Below are 15657 nucleotides of genomic sequence, written 5' to 3' on the forward strand. Positions count from 1 at the left end.
CTGTTGATGATGTGATATGGATGTAAACACCTTCAAATGAATTCTGGGAGCCAGCACTCGAATCCAACATGATGCAGTGCAATGCACACAATAAGCAAATAACACAATATAGTAATAAGCAAATCAAGTCCCACTGTAGATGAAACAAAGCCTTTTTACACAGCATGTTTACTGATTAGAGATGCAAAGTCTAAATATAGCATGAATCATCAAATGGATATTATTAAACCACAGAAGTTCTCCGTCATCTAATTCCCTCTACATTAAAAGCCAATGTTTAAGTCAGCTGCCGGCTGCACTCTGCAGGAGGTTGAAATAATTGTATTTTATGCCAGTGGTTGTATTTTGCAATGTCATCAAAGCAAGGAAGGGTGTGGCTGGCTGCTGAGGGCTCACAGACTGTGCCCTGACTGAAACCTGGCAGGAGATATTTCTCTGTGCTGCGTAGTCAGTCCTCCAGCAGCTCTGACAGTCCCTGTCCTGAACACTGTCTGTCTGAACTCAGCAATTCACATCCTTTGATGGGCAGAGCTTTCTGTGAGATTACACAACGTGGGAGAGTGTGATGCCTAGAAGACAGAAGCCAGGGGATAATATTTAACATCTTTACAGTGTTGAGCACCAGCCCCACCAAGCTAGCCATAGTTACTGTGGATGTATGAGGACACATCCATTTCCTTTTTTTTTCACAGTAAATGTGCAAATGTCTGTTTGTGGATAAAGAATTTTGCATTTAGAATCATGAAGTTAAGTAGATATTCAGTGCTATCATAGATGATCATAGTAACCAATAATATTTTCAGGTTGAAGGAATAGAGAGAGTTAGCACCTTGAAAAAAATGTGAGAGTCGAGATCTCTCCAAAAACGTCTGGGCTATTTCACACTCAAAAAATAAGTTTGGAATTGTTTCTAAATCATATTCACAAAAGGTTACAAGAGCAAGCACACTCCCCCCTGCTTTTATTTTGAAGGCTGTGACCGGAAACTGTGTTGTACACACAGTATCTAACTGGACGCCTCAGGGAGAACAGCGGCGTATTGGGTTTCAAGGGTGTTGCAGTTTGATTCAGCGCAATTTCGTAATTCGGCAGCATCGCTGAAGAAGGAAGTGCAGCCATGGCGCAGGGGCTAAAGGAAAGATTTGAAAAGTTTCTCCATGAAAAAAATCTCATGACAGATTTGCTGGAGAAGATCGAGACAAAAACCGGAGTGAGCAGGACGTACATCGCTCTGGGTGAGTGTTGACAGCACGGGGATGGAAAAAGAGAGAGAAGAAGACGGACTGCATCACACAGGAAAAGATAGCGTATAACTCCGCCCGAGGCGACCTATAGTCCTGATTTAACTAAAGAGATCAAATGTCGCTCTTGTTATTGATCAGTAATAGTGTTATATTTAATAAGTGTGATATAATTTGATGAGGTTATTATATTTGTGGTGACAAACTTGTGCTATGATTTGTTCCAGCTGTCATCCTTATCATCGCAGTTTACTTGGTCATCGGTTACGGAGCCTCGCTGCTGTGTAACCTCATCGGCTTTCTTTATCCAGCCTACATATCGTGAGTGTTTTCTCCTCAAAGCAAGGAGGGGCCTGCCCAACACACACACACGCGCGCACACACACACACACACACGTAAACAACACTGAATGAATTTAAACCACCTCACAGTTTGAATTATTGCTGCTGCTGTTGTTGTTATTTTTATCTTCTCAGCTAAGTGAATACATGTGGCTCAGTCTCCAGCAGCCACTGTTACAGCATAATAACGGGTTTTATTATGAACCTGTAAAGCACCACTCCCGTTTAGGCTGAGCAGTTTTAAATGAAGGTTGTACCGTTGTAGTTATACAACTGTTTCTACAAGCCACTAGCTACTATTACCTTCTCTTATCTATTAAACCGGTCCTCTACCTGTGATAATCTTCTGATCATGATATCATTATATCATTTTCTCAAACTGTAGTTTTAAGACTTGCACAGAGCTACACCCATGACTCAGTTATTGTGATGCAGTTTTCCCAGTAACTGGTGCGGGCTCTGTGTTGCTGTTTGCCTCAAGGCCTCAGAGAATGACTCCATGATCAGACTGATTTAGAGTGACCAGGATTATTCTCAGCTGATGAGACTTTGATACTGTGAATTACAGAAATAGAACATTTGATAGCTTCAGCTAATGTCATGATCTCCTCATTATTTTAGGAAGCTGAATTAAAAATATGAAGATCAGAAAATATGTTATAGTAGTTATGATCTCAACCAGACTGAAGACAATGACCAAACCACTTTATTCTGTCATGCTTCTGTAAAAAAGAAAGATAAAATTTCATGGCAGCTAACTTCAGTAAAATTTTTATTTAGGAGATTGAATGTAATTTGGACTTTTGTTAATTTTACTCGAGGTTAAAGTAACTTCATGGTTTATAACTGAGCATGGAGTTTTTTTTGGTTTTTAGTTATTTATTGTGTTGAGCCTCATCGCTCATTAGAGCCTCTGCTGTGTTGCTAACAGTCACAATGAGCCCAGTAACAATGTTCCTCAATATGACCACTATGACTTCAATCCCTTACTAAAGAAGAATCATCTGAACTATCCTAATCACAGTTTTGACCATTTGACATCCCAGAGACACATGTGTAAAAAGACACATAACAGCCTCCATCATGTAACGTGTTTCATATTATATAGAAAGGATCTCTGGGGAACCTTAAAGGTCCATATAGTCTAAATGTAGATGTCCATGTGTAGTTTGATAATAAAGCAGGTCTAAGTTCTATATTAATACTGTGAAAGTATCAAAGCCTCAGTCCACAGAGAAATGCACACAGCCTGTATTCAGACACTGAGGCTTAAAACCGGCCGTCAGGACTTCTGGAACTTTGTGATGTCACAACAAAGCAGTCACTGCTCCACTGGAACCACCATCCAACCTTGTAGGATTTGTTTCTCCGAGTGTTTACCTGAGATCTGCTTTATTTTTATTGGCTCACTCAGAAAACAGTCAGCCAATCAAAGAGTGGCTCAGAGCCTCCTCTCTTCTGATTGGCTCACCGACTTGTTACTAGAGCTCCAGAGAAAAACCTGAGAGAGGAGATGTAAAACTACACTGAGATGGTTTTTGGTTCTTAAAACCACAAATAATCTTCTGATGGATCAACACTTCAAATAAAACACAGAAGAAGAAGAAAATATGGAGCTTTAACGCTCTACATAATTTATATGTAAATAAGCTCACAGTGTTTCTGAAAAATTTTAACTGATGAGTTTAAACTGAACTCATAATTATTAGGTCTGACTCGTGAAACTGACAAACCTATCTAATTACAATTAATAATAAAAGAAAAATTTATTTTAAAAATCTTTTTGTGGGATTTAAAGGAGTGAAAATTGTTTTCCTGCATTCTCCAACTAAAGAAGACAAGTTAGTAGAACTGGCTCTATTTGTAATGAATAACAGATTCCAAGTCATCAGGACTCTCTTATGTTTGTTGTCTCTTATTCAACTTTCTAAGGCCTAACAACCTGAGCTGTTATTTGTGCCATTGTTATTGATTATTTATTTATGCTGCGCGTGCACCTTGGCGTATTGCTGTTATATTGGCACGGAATCAGAATCATTGTGAGTTGATCACATATTGTGACTGACCAGTCAGTCCAGTCCTGACACACACACACACACACACACACACACAGCAGCTCTGTGCACTCTGAGGGAAAAGAAAGGGCTGAGTGAGTCAATGTGCCGTGCACAGCTCTACAAGCAGCGATGGCATCAACACAATGTTCTTTTATGTTAAATTATGAGAAGTGTAAATAATAGTTGAGTTCGTTATGAAACTGTGGTGGACAAATTTAGTCTAGGCGATGAATGAGAAACACTGTAGAGGATTTAGCAGGTAGTAAGAAAGAACGCTTCTCTGCAGAGTCTCACTAATGTCCAGTAGACATCCATGACACATGACAACGTTACACAACACACAATATGCCACAAAGAAGCCTCGACCCTCGGAGGCTGTGTTGTAATGTTCCACCTGACTTGTGTGTAACAGGCAGAGTGTTAATCTCTTGATACTGAGCCTTAAGATAACAGTGAAATACTGCACCACTGACTTCAGAGCAGGTTTTTGTTGGTCAGTCGTGCAACTGCTTTCCTGCGCCTCAAGATAGCAATACTCCTGACCACTCCTCATTTTAAGACCAACACACCCATGGGTGCTCAGATGGACGCAAATGTATTTGATATTTAAACAATGTGGGCGCAGGATGGGAAAAAGACAACTGTGTTGGTCTGACACTAGCAAAGACACTTGTTGGGGGGCCCATTGTTACTGTCCTCCATCTTGTCTTCTCTTAGGAGGACATATCAAACAGCAGCTTTAAGCCAGATCAACACTGGTACTGCTAATAATATCAACAAGGTCTTGACACCTGCAGTGACTGTTCAGAGTTAGGGTGAGATTATTACCATCACCCACAATCCTTCAGGCACTCCTGAATGAATGCTATCGTCACATCAGCGTCTGGCTACCAGGCTGTGCCCCCTCACGTTATCCTGGATACTCACCAAGCAGCAGACAGTTTCTAGTCACATGTAACTTCCTGCTGCCTTCAGACGGCTGTAGGGATTTAAAGGGGCACTCCCATCAATAGTATCAATAATCAATAGTCAGATGAAGCACTAGTCAGTATGAAAACAGTAGTATAATGACTTTTGTGTCTCTGGTAGAAATGTATCATATCTGAAACTAACCTGATGATGTCATAGTGATGTCATTAGGGGTTCAGCCTGGAGACATTTACAGCAGTAAAACCTGTGTCACAAACCGGAGGTTCACAGTCATCATGAGTGACGTTGTCTTACATATCAAACTGTTTGTCTCCCTCTCTCTCCAGAATCAAGGCCATTGAAAGTGCCACCAAAGACGATGACACTAAGTGGCTCACCTACTGGGTGGTGTACGGACTCTTCAGTGTGGCAGAGTTCTTTGCTGATATCTTCCTCTCCTGGTTTCCATTCTACTATATTGGAAAGGTAAAGGTGTTTCAGTCAATGTGCTGAAACATTGATTCAAAAAAAAAGTCAGCCTGAGTGTGAGTGTGCAGCTTTCCCGCTCACTGATGAGTCAGCAGCTGGAGTAGGTGTGTATTTGCTCTCAGTCCCTCTGAACAGAGTAAACTAATCAACATGTTGAGGGTGGGGCGCACCGCTGTGATGATAAAGACTATCTGAGTGCTGAGAACGTTGTCAGCAGCTGTAAAGCAGAGTGTGTGTTGGTGTTAGGGAGGGGCATCGGGCAGGGAGAGAAAGACAGAGTGAAAGATTCACATCCTGTCAGAGCTCAGAAATTTAATTGCCTCTTGTCATTAACTTAAGTACAAAAACAAGATTCCTAATGAGGTGATCATTTATAATGTGCAGCCATGTGCTGTGTCTCCCGCCTACTTCCACACTCACACTGGCTGTTTTGAGTGAATAAGTACGTTCTAACTGAGTCCAGCAACAAGACCAACAACATATTTTTAAACTTGTGATAACAGTGATTGAGGAAGGAGGAAAACATCGTTATTGTCATTTCCATGTCACATGACACACACACACACACACACACACACAACACACACACAGGAGAGGAAAACATTCATTTGCAAGTCAAGTGAGTAAAGCAGCAGCCGACAGGCGAGCCACGATCACGCTCACAAGCTGCTGTCGCCATTTCCGCTGAGAGCACAACGGCGGCGTTTGATTTGAGACAACGCTGCCCTGTTGGAATTGACACACTAGCCCAGTGAGTGTGCTGTGTACACAGTGTACTACATGTGAGTGTACTGACCGAAGTATGTGATTTGAGACACAGTCATGCTGTAAAGCAGCTGCTGCCTACCACACGCCTACAGCTACACTGTACAACATGAGATAAGAAACAGCATGAATAAACAGGGATCTGTGACGAATGCTAATATGTGCTCACAAACATTTACTGACATTTGAACGTTATGTTTTACATCAAAGATTAAAGAATGTGGTTTAACAGGCAACATGTGTAGGATATGAACAGATCTCAAAAGAAAAGTGCATCAAATGAAGTTCACTTTGATTACATTATGTCCATAGTCTGACAACTATTACTTTATTTTGCACTGCAGTAGGGTCACAGTAACAGTATATATGCAGCTGACAGCAGCAGAACCAGGGTCTTATATTACGGCTGTGTAAAGCTGAGAGTTGAGGGGACAAGGACAAATGGAGTGAAAGTGATATAAATATTAATATGAAGGAATTCATTCAGTATTTGTATGAATCTGTGCCTCCTCATCAGCAGCCTGTAACTCCAGGTACTACTGCTGCCACACTTCCTCACTGTGGGGCCCAGTACCCTCACTCGCAGTCTTGAGTACTGGCGCGTTCATGTGCCGCCAAGTGTGTCCTTGTCAGAAAAATACCACCAATACACACAGTAACAACACACATGGTTATGTAATATCAAATATTCAATTCACTTTGCTTCTATCGCAACAAATCACAACATACATGATAATATAATAGAGAGGAACCCAGCAGTTCCACAATCAGCAGCACTTGGCAACAGTGGAGGGGAAAAAAGCAGATCTGGATCCTGCAGGTCTGGAGATACCTGCTTTTGTGAAATGTTGATGTGTTTTGACACGTAAATTTGTTTGCACAAACTGTTAATTAGGGTGGAACAGTGGCGCACGGGTTCAAACCTGCTGGCCTCTCTGTGTGTTCTCTCATGGTGCTCCATCTCCCTCCCACAGTCAAACACATGCAGGTTAATTGACGACTAATGGATGTGAATGTGAGTGTTAATGGTGTTTGTCTCTATATGTCGGCCCTGTGACCTAATGTCAGCTGGGATTGGCTCCAGCCCCCACACGACCCTATAAGGATAAGTGGTTTAGATAATAAATGAAAGTATTAATTAGAGAGCACAAATGAAGTATGTCAATAGCACAAATTAGTAATTGGAGGTTCCCTCAGCACAGCTGCTGGGCTCAGAGGGATGTAATAAATCTGCAGATGTGATGAACTGTTGGAAATGTCGGACTGTATCAGAGTACGACGGCTCGGATCATGTTGAGATCGCAGATTCTGTGATCATTATGATCGTATAAATAAGTATTATGATTACTAATGAGTGTGACTGTCCTCTTCCCCAGTGCGCCTTCTTAGTGTGGTGCATGGCTCCGACTCCCTCGAACGGCTCAGTCCAGATTTATAACCGCATCATCCGACCGTTCTTCCTCAAGAACGAAGCCAAGATCGACGACGTGGTGAAGAACCTGAAGGACAAGGCGTCTGAAGCTGCCGACAAGTTCAAAGATGAGGGTGAGTGAATCAACGTGTGTGTGTGTGTGTGTGTGTGTGTGTGTGTGTGTGTGCGTGTGTGTGTGTGTGTGTAGTGTTGACTGTAAACAGAGACCGGCCCATACAACATCAACTTAAATTAATAAAAGAAAGGATTGAATATAGACAGCTTTATATGTTTTGTCCTGCAGCTTTAAATCTGTATCAATGAGTCCAAAACAGCCCACCAGGTAAACACAATGTTAGAGTCACTGAGTGACTGATTGTACATTTCTGCTCTTAACAAAAACCTACAATCCCCAGGATCCATTCTTTGGCTGACAATTTAATTTTACATTTTCTGACAAATGGTTGACTTAAACATCTCTTTCATGATCATATCAGCATTACTTGAAGTTTAGAGGACGTGTAGACAGGAGTATTATCCCACTAGATGGAGCCAAAACACAGAAATATTCACTCTCATTCAACAATGTTTATGACATTCAGTTATTCTACTTATCATTTCATCAAGTCAGAAGCACTCATTGTTCCGTCTGAAAATCAAAAGTAGAAAATTGTAATAATAATAAAGCAGATATGTGACGTTTGTGTGTCATGTGTCCACAGCCAAGAGAGCCACAGCAAACATCATCTTTGAGGAGAAGAAGAGCTCCTAAGAGGCTTCCTGTCCGCAGCGTCATCTCTGGAGCTGGTTCTGTGAATGATGAAATGTTGCCTTGAAAATGGTTGTTTTTTAGTTCAAAACCTAATCTTCATTCACTCTGTATTAGATGTTACACATGTACCACGTGTCTCAGTTAAAGCCATTCCCCCCCTCAGTTTACTTATTTAACTTTGCCTTCTGGAGGGCTGACAGATAACTGCTGGCCCTGATTCGCTTCATGAACCAAAATAAAGACAGACTTGCTGAAGTTGTTCTCTGGTTGTGATTCTTTCTTTTGCATTCTAAGGTAAATGAGAAATTCACTACAAGAACGATGTTATGTAAGGTGGTTTACAGGTACCGCCAAGTCCAGCATTTCAGACTTTTGGAGCTGTAAAGATCGTTTACAGCTGACGGCCATGTCTGATCAGTCCGCTGACACTTTGTAACACTTTCAGAACCAGACGCTTCTTAAACTTCACTGGGGAACATTTTGATCGAACATCAAATAAAAAATATTTCATTTCAAATCATCACAATTTCTGTTGAGTTTCTGAAAGTTCTGACTTCGTCTGTAAAAACACACAATTCAGTTTACAGCTGAAGATAAAGGAGGTTTTGAACCTGGCTGTTCTTCATCACCGTCATCATCACACTGTGATCCACAGAAATATTGTCTGACCTTTAACCTTTAGGTGGGAGCCTTCCTTACTCTCTCTTGCCTTACGACCACACCTGAGACTGATGCCCTGAAGCCTTGTTGAGATTGATTCTTCTTCTTCTTCTCTCAAATGTGTCGTTCTTGGAGTTTTGGAGTGAAACAGGACAAAGTCTAGCTGTGACTGATCACCGATATCACCGTGATGCTGCTGAGCCTGCTGTCTCCTGCAGCAGTGAAGAGGCTTCGGAGTGTGTGGTGAACCAGGGTCTCATCTGGTGTGGAGGAGCAGGTCCAGGTCTGCAGCAATTCTCTTCACTTCTCCACTTGCCTTTAGAGACAATGAGCCAGGGTTCTGTGATCTCCGCCCTGGTCTTAATATCATACACTAAAACATGACTCAGTGACCTGCAGCAGGTGATCTGCACTGAGCTCCTGCCCTGAGGGAATCCACAGACAGACTGAAGCTCACAGTTGGAGCTGGGACAATTAATTTATTTGTCAATCAGCCAATCAATCAGGTTGTGTGCTGATAAACCATCACCGACGCCTCCAGAGAGAAAAAAGGGGGCGGGGATCGTCACTAGTTCCAGCCTGGTGTGTGTAGGGAGGGGCGGCACTTTGTAAACTGTTGAGATTAGTGATGAAGGAACTGATCTAAAGGACTGAACTAAGGATTTATCTCTCAACATTTGATCTACCACCGCCTGCACAGTGTCAACCACGTCTCCCCACTCTATCGCCTCTATGATGCTTTCAAACGCTGCTCCGAGATCCGTCTGCCGCTGTGTCTCTCCAGTTCGTCCTCAGTCGAGCTCTGATTCTCTCACTGAGCTGACACATCGACAGGAAGCTGCTTTTCACTCCCTCTGACAGGAAACAGCATCAAGTCATAACTACCACTTCCCTACATGTCAGAGGAAACACCGAACATTTTCCTTCACTACATTCACCCGACAGATGATGTTGCTACTGACTTCATAGTTACAGATTTTATGAAACTTATTCAACATGTGATCAGCTTGTAAAATATGATGCATCTGTCCAACAATATGTAATTCTTGTTTTCACCTCAGCAAAAGTTAAACATACAAATAATCCAATAATGTCATGTATCAGGAAATAAACCTTTAAAAGAAGCAAGGACTTTTAATTGGTTTTAATTCTTCTACTGAAGTAAAGGATCTGATTCTTCTTCATGTGGCCATGACTGTAACTGTATTAACCATCAGCCAATATCCCAATACTAAGATATATCGGCAATGTGTATATTATGTTGCATTATGATAATTAATAGTTCAGAGCAGGCTGAGTGTATCGAGGTTATGACCACTAAAAACTACAACAACCAAATAGGCCCTGGGGTTCTGTGAAGACTCCAAGGCCTGAAGTTGAAGGAGCTGAGTCCCTGTAGTCCTCTTCCCTGGTTGTAAAGGAGCTGAGGCCTAACGTCGAAGGAGCCGACTCCTCAGGGTTTCCCTCATCAGTCCTCCGCGCTCTCTTAGAATTGACCTGCTCAGTGTAGTCCTCGTCCCTGCTCCTCTTTGTCCAGGAGCTGAGGCCTGAGGGTGAGGGAGCAGACTAGCTTCTGGTGCTCAGCAGGTACCTCAGGGTGCCAGACCATCAGCTGCTGAGCAGCAGCAGGATAAGTGGGAGCAGCGTCTAGAATACGGGAAGGAAGACCAACAGGAGCAGCAAGAGGAATGTGAAACTATCTGTCAGTAATCCTGTCAAAAGTTTCCTGGTGGGAGTTGGCGAGCGAGAGGGGGGGGAGGTATGAAGTCTTCATCATGGTCGTCTTCATCCTCTGTCATGGTGCTGTACCCCGAATCAGTGCTGGTGTCATCAGACCAGTCCTCCTCATCATCATCATCATCATCATCGTCATCATCATCGTCATCGTCATCATCATCATCGTCATCATCATCATCATCATCGTCATCATCGTCGTCATCATCATCATCATCATCATCGTCTTCATCGTCCTCGTCAGATGAGACGTCGATCGGGCGATTATCTTCGTTGCCCTCCACATCCCAGATGAACGCAGGGCGGCCATCTTCTACAAGACATTCAGTGATGTCGTTGAGAGGAAACAGTAAAGTCTTATAATTCAATAGTTTGGATTAAATAAGCAACAAGCAAAGCTAAAGTCAGAAGAAATATTATCATAATATTTTAACATTAATACGTTGTGCAGTATTATAGAAAGAATAATTGAGATAAATAAGATTTAAAGATGACTACTGTTTACTTTACTTAGTCACTTGGAAAAACTTTTAACCACTGATGTGTTGAGGTTGGACACAACTTTTTCACAAAGATGGAAATTTTGAGTCGTTGACTCTACAAGTATTTTCACATTCACAGTGTAAGAGTTTGAGTTAAATTATGATTAAAACTCAACGACTTTGTGTTTGGAATCTCAGCGTGATTGAGAGCAGGAGCCTGTTTTGTTTATTTACAGGTATAATTGAAGTAAACAAACTTTTTGCATGACTGAGAATATGAATATGACAGTATGACTGGTGTTATGATTATTTCATATTTACAAGTTGGACACTAACTGTTGTTGTGAACATCAAGTGTTAGTCTACATGAAAGTTCACAGCATGCTGACTGGTGAGCACAGTCATACAGATCGTGTTTTACTCTGGACCGAAAACTGAAACAATGGTTTAGCCTTGAATTGAGGAGAAATTATTTACACGCAAACACATTTAAAATGTGAGCAAATGATAAAAGACATTATTCTTGTGAGCAAAGCCATGACATCAAAATCATGTAAAAAAAACCATTTAGACACCCAAACATTCAGAGTTCTTCAGAAGCCCAAACAGAGAATACAGGGCAACACAACAAGGACATTTATAACCTCAATTTAAAGAAAAGTAATATTGTGTCTGTCAACAACTCACAATTCATTCGAAGAGACTGGACAGGAGAGGAGGAGCTCGTGACGCTGCGCGCTTTTACGCACGGTTCTCTCCCCCTTTTTTTGGATTCCGGTCCCCGCCCACAGAGCCACGCCCAAAGCCTAGATTTGACCAAAATGCAAGAAACAACAAAAATGAGACATCACCGGACATGAAAAACGGGATGGGAGCTCAGTGATGGGAGTGCGACTACCAAGCACGGAGCTCGAGGACAAACGTGATCAGTCTGTCACTGGCCATTAAACACATTTGTGTTGGAGCACTAGAACAGAACATAGTGAGGACTTGTGTGTTTACGTGGACAAAACTCTAAAAGGTTTGCAATAAGTTGCATAAATTGATTTAATATGTATCGCACATGCGTCATTACGCATGAATGCGCAGCCAACCACAGAGGTTCAACGAAATCATCATTTAAACCCCTTGTAATCCTGTTCAGACTAAAACAGCAGTTTGTAACCAAGTCGTCTCCGAGTGTGTGAGCGGCAAATCATGGGACGAGAAGAAGACTGTGGCATCCGGCACACAGGGCGCACACGTGCATCAAGTTACACAACAAACCGTTTTCTATTAACTACATTAAAAAAATACCACAAAAAATCTGATTAACCAAAGTACCGACATGTCACCTGATCCAAGAACAGTCAGACAATATTCCAATTGATCTTTCTTCAGTGGCCCTGACCAATTTGGTGCCCTGGGCCAGATTTTAGCTTGCGTCGCAGTTTCACTACCAATGTTCATACACTCACACAGAAACTGCAGAGCTTTGTCTCGAGATTTTCTTTTATTTCGAATAGAAAATAACCCACAAAATAAAAACCGTACTAGAAAACAAGTGACGGAAAATAAATTATAAATACTGTATGTATTTTATATATCAGATATGTTTATAATTATTAGAATAGATTAGATTAGATTAACTTTATTTATCCCACAACTGGGAAATTCATTATGTGTGTGTTTAGAACTTTATATTTAGGGTTGGGGTGGGAAATTTGGAGATTTCGCCTCTACGAAAATCTCTAGTTTTGCTCTGCTTCACTATATCAATATCAATTCTGAATATGAAAGTATCAGCTCAGCATATAGCAAGTCAAACTGCAAGGATCCAAACAACCACACACAACAACTACTGTGTTTACACCTGTACGTCCTGACGTCCTGACGCTCGGAGCTATAACTTCCATCATCTCCATGGTGCACGAGAAACAAATATTTTGGGCATTTTATGAAATTTTGGCCCAGTCGCCATCTTTTCTCTAATAATTTTCGATGCAACATTTGGACAATTTGATGCCCTCAAACCAAAACAACAATGTTTTCAAATCACTGCACTAATTGTTAATGAATTCCACACATTTCCCGGGATATTTAAGAAATTCTGCCCATCAAATAATTTCACACTGAGAAATCGTTTTTCCAACAGGCCTAAATGACATGGAGTGAACTCCTTTATAGACTTTTAAGGATTTTAATGAACGGATGATTCAGTCATAAATAAATAATTTTTATATTGGAGAATACTTTTAAAAGTTGTCTTACCTGCATGGTTGGCGAGCCACACTTGGACGGCTGCCCTCTGCAGGTGTTCCTCCATGTCCTCAGGTCTATTGAAGGCCATGTTTCCACAGAGGTTCAGAAATGCACTTTTGTAGCTTTCTTCTCCAACAGATCGCTTCCCACAGCTTTGGTTTACAACAGGTCAATTCGTCTCCGAGTCCAGGTGCAAAGGGAGGGATGTAAATGACGCGCGGCCCTTATACACCCTGGATTAGGTCGTCATACGTCTCTTGTAGTGTCGCGCGCGTGCGCGTGACATCATGACAGACAGACATCATGTATACCTATTAATATTTTTCTCATTTTTGAATTTCATTCATGCTTGTATTTTTATTTCTCAATGATTCAGTTTTACGGTACAGTGTCCACAGGTGATTAGCAATAAATACACAAATATCAACCATCAAATACAATATGATAAAAGGCATCAAATAACAATTATATTCAATTCAAGTTATGACCATATAGACTGGGAAAGTTGTCCATAGTACTTGGTCACTGGGACAAATTGGCAGCATGGCACAGAACCTTTCAACTACTGTATGTCAGTGGTTCTCAACCTGTGGGCTGGGCCCACTGTGAAGGTAAAATTTTGGTGAAAGATGTAAACATAAAAGTAAAAGAATGTTCTTGAATGTTTTAAAACAAAACGATCTTTAAAAACATTAAAAATGTTGAAAAACTCCACCCATTTCCACACAGCCATTTTCATTTGTCTGGTTTTAGGGCTTAGCAGTGTGATGAGCCAATGATAGGAACTTTTGGACCACATCGTATATTTGTTTGCTATCACAGTCTGATTGCGTGCTAAAAGATCACATCCATTGCAAAAACTGGAGAATGAAAATGGAGCAACAGGAAGAGTTAACAGGAAGAGTTAAATTAATCAAGATTACCATTAATATAAATTTGCTCTGAGATTGTATTATCTGCCCTCCTTATTGTTACGAGGTCACATGTGGTCCACCAACATTTTTAGAGATTTTCAATTGGGCCATGAGTTGGGAACCACGGATCTATCTTACTACCTTTATTCTAGTTTGTCTCTGCCAGGGAGCTAACACTAGCTATATCCATCTCCAGATGTCAGGGTGATTTCTCGTCAACACAAACAGTGCAGATGAATTAGTTAGCAGACTGTTTCTGCTGTTATTTTTTTAAATACGCATTATGATGTTGGTGCTGAAGTGGTGCTGTTCGTTTATTATTCTTTCTTAATGGTTTTGCACATGTAAGTCTAAAAACATATATAGAATTAGATTAAATTTATTAATCCCACAACTGGGAAATTCATTTACTACAGCAGAAAATAAACATCTATGGAAATAAACTGTAGATAAAAATACACCAAATATACACTAATAAATACAATATACACAATACACACGATATGTACATGAAAAAGTGCAAGTTTGCACATGGTCAGGAAGAGCAGGAGTTGTGGAGTCTGACAGCTGCTGGAATGAAGGAACCTCTCCTTCTTACAGCGAGGATGTAAAAGTCTGCTATGATGCTTATGATCAATCAAAAGATATGCTGTAAACCTGGGACCTTTGGGGCCCCTCAGCAGCTGCCTCCTTTTCCGAGTTGATATTTAGGTATATAAAGGTAATAATGAGTTTTCTCTGAAAAATAATAGGTTAAATTTCAGAAATGTGTATGTGTACACTGCAGTGTAACTTCAGTCATTAATAGCTATTAATAATAGGACTGGCCAACTAGTTTGTCCTCAACATAATGTTAACATGGCTGAATACAATCAGAAATTCAAGCTGCAGTTCGTGGGCTCCAACTCCTTTGTGCTCATTAGAGAGAAACAGCCAAATTTCAGCTAATTACACTAAACAGCTAAAAATCCACCACAGAGACCTCTGTCATCACAGAGGCTTGTTGTAGAGTATATTGCCTTAAATGCAAAGTCAATAGGACTCAAGGTGAGACAGGGCAGCCTTTCAAACTTTTTGACCCTCAATTATAGTGCTACCATCAGGTCATGGCGGCCATGTTTTGAAACCGATCTTACTCGTTTATAAGAGACACTTAACACACATAGACACATATCTCGGTCCTTCAAAGCCGTATACCAAAGTTGGTGTTGCTAGAGTGGAAATTCATAAAGTTTTATTAATTTCTTTCATTTTATGAAAATTAACTAAAAAACAATAATGGTGGCAACTATTATCACAGAGGGTTTTGATAGAGAATATTGACGTGTAAGTGTGAGGTAAATTTGAAGTCAGTTGGACTCGTAAGTTGGCGGCAGCTGCCTTTTCACTCTTTTTACTGTTAATTATAGCGCCACCCTGTAGTCCAGAAGGATCCATTTCTTTGTGAGGCATTTGCACATCACTTCTAGTTACGTGTCTCTGGCTCGTTCCAGCTCACTGCAAATTGATCAAAGACTTGAGATAGCAGGAAATGCTGAATAGGCCACGCCCATTTCCATCAATCAATATGGCACTTCAGATTTTGCTTAATATTCGCCCACAGAACATGTCTACCAAATTTGTTGAAATTCTGTCCACCA

General features: G+C 41.0%; 1 protein-coding gene across 1 annotated transcript; it reads left to right on the top strand.

Moving 5' to 3' along the window:
- Positions 1-1034: 1034 nt before the first annotated feature.
- Positions 1035-8241, top strand: reep5 (receptor accessory protein 5). The gene is made up of 5 exons (XM_023397846.2): positions 1035-1235; positions 1469-1562; positions 4897-5035; positions 7180-7348; positions 7937-8241. The coding sequence occupies exons 1-5, from the start codon at positions 1118-1120 to the stop codon at positions 7984-7986; spliced, it is 570 nt and encodes a 189-aa protein (XP_023253614.1). The 5' UTR covers positions 1035-1117; the 3' UTR covers positions 7987-8241.
- Positions 8242-15657: the final 7416 nt, after the last annotated feature.

The sequence above is a fragment of the Seriola lalandi genome, unplaced genomic scaffold (genome assembly GCF_002814215.2).
Source record: "Seriola lalandi dorsalis isolate HSWRI2012SDOR001 ecotype SW California unplaced genomic scaffold, Sedor1 jcf7180002054939, whole genome shotgun sequence".
Classification (NCBI taxonomy): Eukaryota; Metazoa; Chordata; class Actinopteri; order Carangiformes; family Carangidae; genus Seriola; species Seriola lalandi.

What these genes read in the sequence shown, in the direction of transcription:
- reep5 (XM_023397846.2), top strand. Translation starts at nt 1,118, where the DNA reads ATGGCGCAGGGGCTAAAGGAAAGATTTGAAAAGTTTCTCCATGAAAAA. An exon ending in CAGGACGTACATCGCTCTGG is followed by an intron (nt 1,236 to 1,468) that starts GTGAGTGTTGAC and finishes GATTTGTTCCAG; the next exon opens with CTGTCATCCTTATCATCGCA. An exon ending in CATTCTACTATATTGGAAAG is followed by an intron (nt 5,036 to 7,179) that starts GTAAAGGTGTTT and finishes CCTCTTCCCCAG; the next exon opens with TGCGCCTTCTTAGTGTGGTG.